The sequence below is a fragment of the Plectropomus leopardus genome, chromosome 1, assembly GCF_026936395.1.
Source record: "Plectropomus leopardus strain MGB_pleo_1.0 chromosome 1, ASM2693639v1, whole genome shotgun sequence".
Taxonomy (NCBI): domain Eukaryota; kingdom Metazoa; phylum Chordata; class Actinopteri; order Perciformes; family Serranidae; genus Plectropomus; species Plectropomus leopardus.
In genome coordinates this window covers 34,230,952-34,244,009 of record NC_142176.1, presented here as the reverse complement: position 1 = coordinate 34,244,009, position 13,058 = coordinate 34,230,952, and the positions used below count along the sequence as shown (strand labels likewise).

The following is a 13,058-nucleotide window of genomic DNA, read 5'->3' as shown; positions in this document are numbered from 1 at the left end:
TTTGTCTCCGAGAGAGAGAGAGAGAGAGAGAGCGAGAGAGGTGGATGCTCAAGGTTACTTTGGAGGGCAACAGAGGACGAGGCTCAAGAGGCGATTCTGCTTATAAATCAGCTTCCATCATCAGCAAAAATTACAGTGAAATACCTGAGAATCAAAGCAAAATTTATCAGAGGCCCTCTTTTGATCTACGCTTTGAGTATGAATTTACCAGAAGCCCTTAGAGCTTCTAAAGAAAGATACCAAAGCAGTTTGACATTCAACGTCTGGGGATAAAAACAACTTCAGCTTTATTGGTTGACTGTTTTCTTCCCATTACTGAATTCCCTCTTGGTGCATTTATCCCGAATCTTTCCATTAGTGCACCAGAGAATCTTTTTTTTATCAACGCATAAAGTATACAGTAACCATGCATATATGTATACAGTATGAACCTTTAATGTCTCTTAACTTACTTTCAAATTATACCTTGGGAGAAATTATTATATTATTATGCATTACTGGCTATTTACTAAATTAGTTTTGGAAAACCTAGGCTTCTACATCTCTATGTGGAATTGCAAGGATGAATTTTTTTGCATCTCGCAGGACAAGACCCCAGTCTTAACAATTTATCACTGTTTCACCGCGCAGCAGTAAAAATCAATAGCATAGTTATACTGAGTGGAATTGACTGAGTGTGAAATTGCAATCAAACAGCAACTATTACCTTCAACCAAATAGATACTACAGAGATAAATGATGTTTACAAATCCCCCTGAAATTCAGTTTACATTGTTGTATTGCTTGTTCCAGTTATGACTTATCACGGAAAAATGTTGCTCTCATGAAATGTAATTTTGGCTCCCTACTTGAGAGTGTAAATGCTTTTTTGAGAGCCAGAATTCATTTGAGGCAAATTTTTAAACCTAGAGTTATCAAATCAAATCAAGCCATGTCAGATGTGATTTCAAAACCACTTTAACAAGACACTGTTGTCACAGAGTGCTAAACAGGACAACAGGGTGGTCTGTGTGCTCCGTTCAGTGCCTTTGGCTTGAATCTAATTTCACCTTGTTGCATTTCATTCTCCCTGTTTCTCAAAGCATTTTCCTTTGCAGAAAAAAATGATATAAACAACCCAGTCACCAGAAAAACAGTGTTGGCATTTTACAGTTCTGCAAACCATGTTATTATATGTTATATCTTTTGTGATTATGTAGTTGATAGGTTGAGACTTTATGTTTTAACAAACCTGTGGTTAACACGTGGTTACGTTTAGGCACAAACAACACTTGGTTATGGTTAATAAAAAGATATTCTTTGACTCAAAATACCAACTTTTGGGGGCACAACCCCCACGGGAAATGCAGAGATTTCTCTGAAAATAAAAAACACTTTTAACGCCAAGATCCTAGCAGGAAACACAGCAATGTCTCGGTAAAAAACAATAGCTTTTCGTGCCACTATCATTGCTGGAAAATCAAGCGCTAACACTAGGTGCCTAACAAGCCACAGAAAATAGAAAAATTTCCAAAGTACAATCAGTTTTGCTGTTTGTTGGTATCTAACTGTCTTGCCTGGGCATGACATGCCATCCATCTTCCCCTCCACCTCCGGATGACTGTCTGCTCATATACTACATCACTTTAAAAAACATTGATATGATCCGTATGAAATGTGCAAATGTAACGTATTCATGGTTTGCAGAAATGTACAATGACAGCATTTTCTTCTTGGGGACTTGGCTGGATATAAATAAATGTCAAACATTAAACTAAATAACTGTGCCACATCATGTTTGTCCTGAATTCTGTCAGTGGTGCAGCAGACAGGCACAATGAGGGGTTTAAAGTGTTACACTGCTTGTGGGTGCAACAAGGAATGGGAAAGTGTGACAGTATTGACATCAACAGCTGTGACAAACTTGTACCAACAGCCAGACAAAACACCTCTTTGAAGGAACCAATTAAACCTTTGGAGATTTCAATTACCACCTTGATGGGCTTTTCAAGATCAATAACTAAGCGTGTATCCTGACAAGATGGTCAGGGCTGCACGGGGCTCGTGCCGCTCCATCAGTTTAGAACAGCCGACACCGAAAGGCCGTGGCTGTTGTGGATGTGTTTCCCTGGCGATGGCATCTGTGTGTGTTGCGATAAATATTCATGCGTCTCACATGCGCCAATGCAAACTGATAACAAAGATGCACATCCTACATGAGCTATGATTAGGGTTAGGAGATCAGATAGCACAGCAGAACCCAAACAAGATTAGAAATGTCACAAGCCACCTCCTTAGCCCACTCCCCTTAATTTCCCCTACCTCCGCCTCTTCCTCCAGTGTCTTGTTCAGAAGAATGAAGACGAGAAAAGATTTAACACACAGAGGCAGACGGCAACACGGGGCTCTCCAGTGCATACTAATCTAAAACAACATTGCATCTGGGCAACGCATTTTATTCCCTCCCCACTGAGGCGTGTTTAAGTGTGAGATGGAGCTCTGCAGATCTCATCACTTAGGGAGGGTTGTGACCTGCATCTACAGCCCTCCCCCGCCACCACCCCCCCCATGCAGGTTCCTATCACTTCCACTCTCAAATTGGAAGTGACAGCCCACTCAAGCAGAGGTGTCTTCACTCCCCCCCATCTGCAGCCATGCAGCCCCACTCAGAGCTGTCAGTCTGATTATATATCAGCAGGATGGGGGGACCTAAGGAAAGGAGATGTCCAGCTGGAGACAGACCACTAAACACATCGTCTGTCCGGCTGCCGCACATCTGCCAATACACATACCACCTGTCCCCAAGGCTGCCACAAAACCAATCTGTATGTCTCCATCACTGTCCGGCTGTCTTCTAGAGAACTGCCTCTTTCTTTCCTCTGGTCTGCAAATATCTTTTTCAAACTTTGGTTCTCTTTGCTGGTTTGCCGGCTCTCCGGTTCTTCATTTTCCCTCTCTTTCTTGTGCTTTTTTCCTCCCCCGTCTCATCCTCAGCGCTTGCTACTGGGAGCACAACTCATTTACCAACTTTTCATGCTTGTGGCAGCTCATTACACAGATAGAGCTACCTGTCTTCCCTCTGTGGACTAGTAGAGCAGTGGTGGTTTTCCCAGGGATCAAAAGTAGTCGACTAAGTGATAGGAAACGTTCAATTATTGGAGCGTCTGATGCATCAGGAGGCGTCTAACTCTCTCCTACAAGGACAAAAAAAAAAATACATGTTGTTTACTTAAGTGCTGATTTTCTTGTCTCTTTTCTCTTCTCTCTCCCCAGGCGTGAAGCTTGGAAGCACTCCGCGGCAGTCCAGAGAGGTACATGTTTACTCCATTTCTCCCAAAACACAGATCCGCAGGTTGCTCCCAACTGTTATCTGTTGCAGAAAAGTGATTGTCAGCCTTGTACCTCTCAGCATGTCTGATAGTATCTGTGTAGAGAGGCTGACCTCACACTGAGCATTCAGGCAGTCAGACTATACTGAGTAAACGGTCCCAGTCAAACCCGGCCTGCAGAGTTTTCTTTAAGTGTATACAATACCCAGCTGGGTGGAAATAGGGCGTTCATGGTAAGAACACCTGTTTTGTCAATCAAATGTGAATCAAACCTTGGAGTGCTAGACCTTATTTTGTTCATAGAAAGGAAGACTTTGCAGTCAGTGTAATCTCACAAGCAAGAAGACATATCTGAGAACATGATGCCCAAATCATAGGATTTATCGATATGGGAGGCTTCAAAGCTAGGTTTGGGTACCAAACCCCAGTGCCATACCCAAGCCTAGCATTGAAGCCTCCCAAATCAATATCATATCGAGAGTATGAGATTAAATGTAGCTAGGCATGCACAATATTAGATTTTTTTTGCTGATATCTGATATGGCGATATACAGTATGATAGCTCATTTTGCCGATAACCGATAATAGACATATCCACTTTTTTTCCTAACTAATTTTAGCAACCATCAAGTCTCTTCTGTAGTGAAAGAAACATTATATTATGCAAACTCTTATTGTGATGTCCCACCAGCAGATGGAGACATGAAATGCTTTTCATTGTATGTAATATTTGTTCATTGCATTCATTCATGCACTTGTTCATTCATTCATAGCGCAAAATAAAGAAAAAGCATGTTAATTTTAAAGCCAATACCGGTCCGTATCAACGACATGTCGATATTATTAGCATGTTTGCAGATTTCTATAGTTCATTTTAAAGCTAATATTTGCTGATACAGATGTAATATTACAGTGCATCCCTAAATGCAATATGTGTGTGTGCAATGTGTGTACAGTTCAGACTATTTGTGAGTGAATAAATGCTTAAACCCCACAAGACCTGAGCCAAGTTCCAATCAAAGTTAGCCTCCCATTGGAACTTGCCTAGGCTCACTTAAATAAGACGCAGTACCACATAACGCTCCAATGTACACAGTCTGAAAGCCTGGAAAAAAAGCAACCAAGTGTGTCCTCATACATAGCCTCCACATGCCTCGCTGTCTGTCCTCATCTGTCTAGCTGTTTAACTATCTGTGTGTGTTCCAGGTTTGCGTAGTTTTCGCTCTAATACCTGTCTTTGCATTTGCCCTACACAATCAAATTGTTTTTTGGCTGGCTGTGTGATGGCTGCTATTGCTTATGTCTTGTTGTATTTAATGGTGTCCTGTCTGCTTATGTGTTGTTGTCTATGACTGCCTCGTTTGCTAATGCTTAAATCTTGTGCATAACGTTTCCTCACCTGCTAATTTCTAAACCTTGTTGAACATGTTGTGTCTGATGGCTAACTGCTTATGTTCTGTCATGTAGAACTATCTTCTTAATGTGCTAACCACGTGGCTTGTTTTATATACATGTTTTCATTCATTCTTTTATGTCTGTCTGGCCTTAGGACAGCAGTTGAAATTTAGCCTTTGGCTAACAGTGACACATTTACAGTAACATTTAATAATGTCCACTGTCCCTGTAAAAATAAAATCATTTTTTTAAAAAAATCAAAAAATTAAGTAAAAATAAGGTTGACTATTAAGGTAGAGCAACACTCTCAGCCTCTCTTTAACAAATTATGGACAAATAGATAGAGACAATTATTGATCCTAACTCAAAATGTATTTAATTTGGCTGTTATTAGTACTGTTGATGTTATTAAGTTTTAAATTATTGTAGTTGGGTGAGGTTTTATTGATATGAAGAGAATTTCTTATGTCAATTTGTTAATAATGTTTTGCATTTATTTATAATTCTGTATTTGGGTATACTTAAAATTATTATGAATTAATATATTGTTTAATTTCAAGTTTAAATTCACCTTTCATTAATGTTGTCAACTATTGTTTTGTTTTGGGGTTTTTTGTTTTTTGTTTTTTTTAAGGGTTCGGTTCAGACACCATTTTGGTGTGCTGTTTTTGAAATATTGTTTTAGCACCGGGGAACAAAAACAAAAAACAAAATACCCAACCCTAGTAAACGCACAACAAACAACAACCAAAGACAGAGTTTGATGACACTGAGAAGTGACGTGTGATGATGGGAGTTGTTTTCTTTTATTTCTTTGAAAAACAATTTTAGATCTTCAGTGTTAATTCAGTTCCCGAAGTCATATTATCATCAGAGATCTCATCTCTCATTCTCATCAGACCCACGAATTAGAACTGCTAAAAACACTGACTAAAGAAGTTATGCATTAAAAAATGAGCGTTTTTCCTGTGTTCTTGGCACAGGATGTCTGTGTCTGTGTGTCTGACTTAGAGGGACTTAGAGGGGGACTGAGCTTGTTTCTCTGATAGGTTAAAATCCAGACATGTAACGACTAAATCCCCTGATCTGGTTAAAAGATTTAAAAACAACCAATACCTAAAAAGTGATGGTAATGTGACTTGAAATATTAAAAAAGTACTCCAGCTGGATTTTTAAATTTTTTAAAAAAAACTATTGACACCATAGCTGGGTGTGCGCTTATGGAAAACTCTGGGCCTATATTTCTCAGGGTGTGATGACACCTGGAGATTGTTATATCATGTTATATATTCCACAGTTTATGTTTCCTTTCTTGTAATTAGAATTTTTAATTAGTTTAAATGCATTTTAAAAGAACAGCAATCCAGCATTTATTAACAAAAGTCAAAAGGATTCAGAAGAATCTCAAATAAATTCCACTGGTAACTACTAGATAACATAACATCTAACTATGATTATCTATTCCTTTGTTTATTTTCAACTATGTATTTTGAAGCCAGTTCCTGTACTTTTAGACAATAATTTGCACACGTTTGAATCATTCTCGTGTGCCTGAAAAAAAGTTAATTAAAAAAGAATTGCATGGGGTAACATTTTTCCTAAATTGCCACATATCATAAGTCACTGATAGCTACAAGGTTCAGAGAGATAAGATAGAAACAAAGCGCAACATTATGTTTGACTCCACTACAATCTATAAACTAGATTTCTATGTCAGACGTGCAGCGCTTGTAATACTGTATCTGCTCTCAGATGACCTCTGCATGCTCTCATCTCTGCTGGGATCATCAGTACCTGTGAGAAACGCGTGCAGAGTCTCAGTGTAGACCCTGAAGAATGTGATGTCTGGTGCATAGGTTGCTGCCCTGCGATCGCCCTGCACAATAAAACAGACAGGAGGAAACCACTCCCTCCTTTTTCTCCCCCCTCCAGATGTCCCTGAAGATGAAAGAAAATGGCCATTTAAGTTAGGAGGGGGATGAGCCAAGATTCATAATGGTCTCATCACCTTGTCTGTTGTAAAATTAAAATTATACATCCAGTCCATTGGCTTTATGATGCCATTACAGCATTTAATTGAAATAAAATGTCAGAATGCATAATGGCCCTGGGCTTCATCTGACGGTAATCAGGCAGTGGATGATTCTAATTTACATTCCCCATTAAGTGTTTATAAGACATTTATTTGATATTACAGCTCAGTTTATTGATAGGTCATGGATGGCATTGGGTAGTGTGACATTTGCGTGAAACAAAGTTAGACCTGTGTTTAAGGTGTAGTGAAACAGCACCATCAAGTGGCCTCTGTGAATACTGAATACATGTGGGGTATATATGTGTCTGGTAATAAAGCTTTCTCCATTTTCCACTTCATTAATTAAAAAGTATTAATTCTGTGTTCTTGCACATATATAGAAATTAACATCTGAAATTGCTGTTTGTTTTTTTGTGTTTTGTCTAAACACATATACTACTGTCTACTACAACCTGTGTTGTCATTGTTTTATAGACTCTTTCTACGCAGGACAAAGAGAGAGGCAAATCTGACAATAATCAGGACAACAAAGCAGCAGACGGCATCTTGTCCAGTCCAATCCCTCCAATGCAGTTCCCACACTTTGAGGAGAGTCGACAGACAGCCACCCCTGGGTCTCGGGAGCAGAGTAAACAAACACCCACCCCTGGGTCTCGGGAGCAGGACATAACCTCCCTTCATGTCACCAAAAGACAACGCAAACTACTGAAAACAAGTCCCCCAATCCATCACACCCCCAAAAAAGATTCATCGTCGTCCTCTTCTTCCTCCTCATCCTCCTCTTCCTCCCCTTCTCCCTCTGGCTCTTTCACCCTTGACAGGTGGAAACAGCTCGCCGATATTCAGAGTGCACGCCGGCAACTAATGAAGGAGATGTGTGCCAAGTACAAAAGCAGCATCTCTAAGACCGTCACCGCTCATCATGTGAGAAACATCTTTGTGGAGGACAAGTACAAGTTGTTGTACTGCCAGGTACCCAAGGCTGGCTGTTCCAACTGGAAAAGGACCCTGATGGTGCTGGGGGGCCAGGCCCAAAATGCTCAGAGCATTACACACGACACAGTCCACGATGGCCACCATCTCAGGGAGCTTAATTACTACGACCGACAAGGAATCATGCGCCGTCTGGAGACCTACACCAAAATAATATTTGTCCGAGAGCCCTTGGAGAGAATGGTGTCGGCTTACCGGGACAAGTTTGAAAATCCCAACAACTACTACCACTCCCTGTTTGGGAAACCCATCATTGCAAAGTACAGAGCGAACCCGTCCAAAGAGGCCCTGAAGACAGGCAGTGGGGTCACATTCAAGGAGTTTGTCCAGTACCTGCTGGACGTACACAGGCCCGTGGGAATGGATATCCACTGGGATCAGGCAAACCAGCTCTGCAACCCGTGTCTCATAGACTATGATTTCATCGGCAAGTTTGAGAACATGGAGGAAGAGTCCAACTTTCTCCTGCGATTGACTGGGGCGCCACCCAATGTCAAGCTACCCAGTTTTAAAGATAGGAACCCGTCTGACAAGAGAACTTCTACAGAGATTACAGAAAAATACTTTTCACAGGTCAGTGCATTGGAGAGACAGCGAATCTATGACTTCTACTACACAGACTATCTGATGTTTAACTACACCAAGCCTTTTAAAGATTTATACTGACTTTCATCAACTCTTGAAATCCAGTCACATTCCTGTCTACATCTCTACCATGACAGTAATTTTAACATTAAGAGGCTAACTCACATGCTCACATGGATTTTTGAGTCCAGACATCAGATACTGAACTTCCTCCGAATTTTTGCTTTTTACATCTACATCTCTACCAGATTACCTTCATTTTCAGACAGTGACTTCTAAGTGATGAAAAGGTTCATGTGGTTTTCCTCTAAATTGTCCTGAAATGGAAGTTATGTATTCACGACTAGCACACAGTGAGGTAGAATATTAAAATAATAAATGTTATGCTTCGTGAAAAAAGTTTATTAATGTTCAACAGGCTTTAAATTATGCCTTACTGTGAGTCAAATAGGATGCATTTTATGGTTTGTTTCAACCTAGGTGTTCCATGGATGCAATTTAATATAGGTTCTAATCACGTTCCTAATTCAGAAGCGATATCTGTATGCCGGGCCGTATATTATGCGTGATCCCATACTTTAAGAATAATGAAACCACAACATTTATGAAAACAGTTGCTTGATTCCTTGGTTGAGCTTGGATAAAGATCAAGTAAGGATCACTGCCTGCAATTTGGACTCTGCATTTGAATATTAATTATTTTTAATTTATTTGCATTTACTATTTGACTCACAGCAGGTTAGGCATCAGTATACCTCTATGTATCAGTGCATACTAATACAGATATTACATGTAAATGGGTTTACTAAACATAAAACTTAACACTATAAATAGTATAAATCTCTAAAATGTGTCAAGTGCTGCCCACCTGGAAGCTGTGTGCACTTACTGTAGCATTTTTGTATTTCTAACTTTGTCAGTTAGGTTTGTGCTTTAGTCTAACACATACATGTGCTGTAGGAACCCCCCCCCCATCACCAGAGCTATTTACTTGAGTAGCTGTTGTTAAATGCAAGACATCTAGGTACTTGAAAGGTGCAAAGCATTTCTGCCAGGATCTTCTAATTAGGGATGTCCCGATCCGATCTGAAAGGTTGGTATTGACACCGTTCAAGGCAATTATTGACTGATCAGGATCAGCTTTATTGAGCTTATGGAGCTGATAGAGCCTGATCCAATGGTCTGTTTTATGTAAGTTGTCACACAGGTATTTTAACTTCAATGCACAGCAAGGCAGAGTGCAGCCTTTGTCAGCTTTCTGCTGTCTGTCTTTCTCTCCATTCTGCAGAGTTCCTATGTGAAAGAGCAGTGGCTTAGTCCCACCCCTGGTAAAACACCCCACGTCATAAACGAAGCGCAGTATAAGATTTTTAATATCTGTTTTTTACTGAAGTTATGAGCATTGGTTTCATTTCAGCTCAATGTGAGAGTTTCCTCAGTTTTGCTTATGGCACATGGTGTTTCTCTGCCCTGCTCAGAGTAGAGCCAGACAGTGGTGCAGAGCTTATAATAACTGCGTTCACATGCCACTACAAGTGCATCAAAAGCCCCTTAAGCCAAAGGCCAATATAGATAATTTATTAATGAATTGTATTTTGCACACTGTAAGTGTAGATGATGAAAAAACAGTTCAGTCAGGTAACTGAGGCTGCACCAAAGCAACAAAGATGTGAGAGTACTCTTAAAAGGAGAAATTCCCTCGAGGCAGCAACAAGGCCAAAAGGATTAGAGGTGTTATTTTATGCTTTATTTTGTAAAATAAATAAGTGATAATACTCTTAAAACAAAAAAAACCCTTAAGGAACAACTTGAATGTAGTTTTTTTGTTTGTTTTTTTTTCTAAATGCATTGCAGAGGGATTCATTCAGTCAAATTGTTATCTAAGAAAATGGAAGTATCAGATCCGAACTCAGTATCGGTAGATACTCAACATTAAATGTGTCAGATTAGGAGCAAAAAATGTGGTCGGGACATCCCTACTCCTAATGCCTGTTAGTATGACAAACTTACTAACCATTTAGTCTCTAGACTCTGTTGGCAGCATTGGCAAGCAAATGGGTAAAAGTCAATATTGGTTTCACAACAGTCTAAAAATGTAAAAATGTATGATTTGTACATTTTTAGAGGATGAGATAAAGAAAAGAGTGTTCCCATTTTTTATCATCTATCACACTAAACACCTTCTGAACAGCTATCACTTACAAATGCAACACCATCAGTAACTTCATGCCCTCTGTATGTATCACATCTATTCTACACCAACACATAGGCTTTTTTCTGACACTACTGTGTAAATTGTATAATGGGCATTCAGATGACTATATATTTTTCTATGTCTTTCTAAAATATATATATTCAGTGCTTATGGTGAAGGTATGTTTCTTTCTTTTTCAGTGTCATTTGTTGTTCTTTCAGTAATAACAGTGTAGAGTTGTTGTGTAACAGAAGAGTTTCTTTCCAAAATAAAATATCCACCAGCTGAAAACCACAGGTCAAACTCCCAAGAAACTAAATGACTGCAGACATTTGTGGTTCCGTTTAAAGTGCAGAAGATAACTCATATTTGATATATGAATTGATAGCACTCGGTGCTTTGGGGGTAGCAAAAGATTTTTTTTTTTTTTAATGAAATGGATATGTACATTTTTGGAAATTAGCTCTTTAATTAATTTGTCTCTGATCTGTTTGGTCTCTCATTAAGATAATAGACCCTGTACAGATGAGCTGCATTCCACCTGGTTACCCATCATGGCTAATGACATTTTTACCCATAGCAACTCCACTGTGTGTGTGTGTGTGTGTGTGTATGTATGTATGTATGTATGTATGTATGTATGTATGTATGTATGGTGTGCATGTGCGTGCGTGCGTGCGTGCGTGCACGTGCTCTTTATCTTGCCTGATATTTTACAGAGGTGGTGGATCCCACATTTGGCCCAAAAATACATGGTACCCTCAAGAAAACAAGTATGTGTGTGCACACGTGTGTTTGTGTTGTATGGAAAGACCTGTTTTCCTTCATCTTTTTGGAACATATATACACACACTGCTAAAAACACAAATTGAAGGTATTGTATCCTGTGTCACTTTATTATATTGCTATATCCCCAACACACCACCCACCTGGCCCTAAAGTACTACCTGTTGTAGGCCAGGTCACATTAACAATGTGCACTAGAGGAACCTGCACATAGACTGGCAGTTCTTAGGTCCTGAGAACTCAAACTTTTTTTGAAATTCAGGCTGTATTACCCTTTATAAGACTGAATAGTCCAAGGTACAATAATATGAGGTAAAAAAAAAAAAAAAGAACAGAACCATTCACCAGTTAATCACGTACTGTAAATCTCCAAGATTACATTGACTGAATGGAGAAGTAAGCCGAGGTTTCTCCAAATGAAAGTTGAGTTTAAATCTTTTTGGTTTACAGTTTAAGCTTACTGTACAGTGAGTGTGATGAAGAATTGACTACACATGATGAGGATGACCCCAAAATCATAGATGCAAATGAAGATGTGCCAGTCAAGATAACTTGTCTGGCTATAACCCAAAGCTGTATATTTTTTAAGAGGGCAGGATGCAAAGATGAACTTCATCTAGTGTGATGCTGGGAACACCCCGGCTGGTCTCCTATAAATTAACAGTCACTATTCTGCTATACGCTTTACAGCTCACTGGAAATGTATTTTATGTAACAAAATATTTCATAAAGAGATGTATTTGCCAATGCATAAGAGGGAATTTATATTATTTAAATCTATAAACACTGTAATCAATTTTTGAAGACCTTTAATAATTTTGGTGGTAGTACCCTTTCACGGTGATGGTAATTGTATGAACTTTTGTCAGTATACTGTGTTGGCTTTTGCAAATCCAAAAATTTAATCTTTGTTTAGGTTTGGGTTAGATTCTATGTAGGTATAGCTAATATCTGGCCAAAAAGAGCTACTGCATTTTGATGAGTATTACTGCAAATTCTCTGTCTGTCCCTGCCCCCGCCCCTGCTAATACAGTTTTCTTGATGTGTGGGTATATGGACAGATTTATCAAAAGCGTGATTACAATAACAAGTGAATGTATAACTGTTTATTGTTGGTGCAAAAGTGTATAAAATATGATCTTAAGCCCTTTGCCTTATTTTACACTGCCAATCAAATGGTGTATTTCAGGAAGACATTCTTCAGGAGGTTATTATTTCTGGCTGATGAGTGTCTACTAATAAACTGTCTTTAGCATTTTCAATGTATGTTGTCTTCGTTCCTTTCCCTGCACTGGTAGTTTGAGTGTCTTAAGTCCAATGTGGTTTCTGAACTTGGGAGAGTCAGTAATTGAGCTAATGAGCACCGGGATGAGAATCAAGGCTTTGCTATGGCTCACTGTTTTTTCAGTACATTTGTATTTGTGGCTTTTTCAGGTTTGTTTTTTTAATGCACAAAAGACCAAGCATCTTCATCTTCTTTGTTTTCCTCGTGGCTATAGGCACAGCAATGCCTTGAGCTAAAGGCTAATGTCAGCATGCTAACATTCTCACAGTATTAGGTTTCCATCCAAATTAGAGCTGGGTTCATTTCTGATTTTGCCAGTGCAGTCCAGTGTACATGCTTAAACCAGTTTGATTTTATGTGAACTGGCTGAACTGGCATTTATCATTATGACATGCGCTGCCAAATTAAAAAGTACGCTACCTCACAGTGCTACATCCAACTCATGTAGTATTAGTGAAAGGAAACAAAACAATGTGA

General features: G+C 39.2%; 1 protein-coding gene across 2 annotated transcripts in view; it reads left to right on the top strand.

Moving 5' to 3' along the window:
• Positions 1 to 12,562, top strand: part of chst8 (carbohydrate (N-acetylgalactosamine 4-0) sulfotransferase 8) — a 209,609-nt gene extending 197,047 nt beyond the window's left edge. For both annotated transcript variants that reach the window (XM_042488543.2, XM_088080560.1), the window contains 2 exons: positions 3,253 to 3,290; positions 7,213 to 12,562. In XM_042488543.2, the coding sequence (XP_042344477.1) occupies positions 3,253 to 3,290; positions 7,213 to 8,397 (1,223 nt within the window). In that variant the 3' untranslated portion in view covers positions 8,398 to 12,562. The remainder of the gene's footprint in view (positions 1 to 3,252; positions 3,291 to 7,212) is intronic.
• Positions 12,563 to 13,058: the final 496 nt, after the last annotated feature.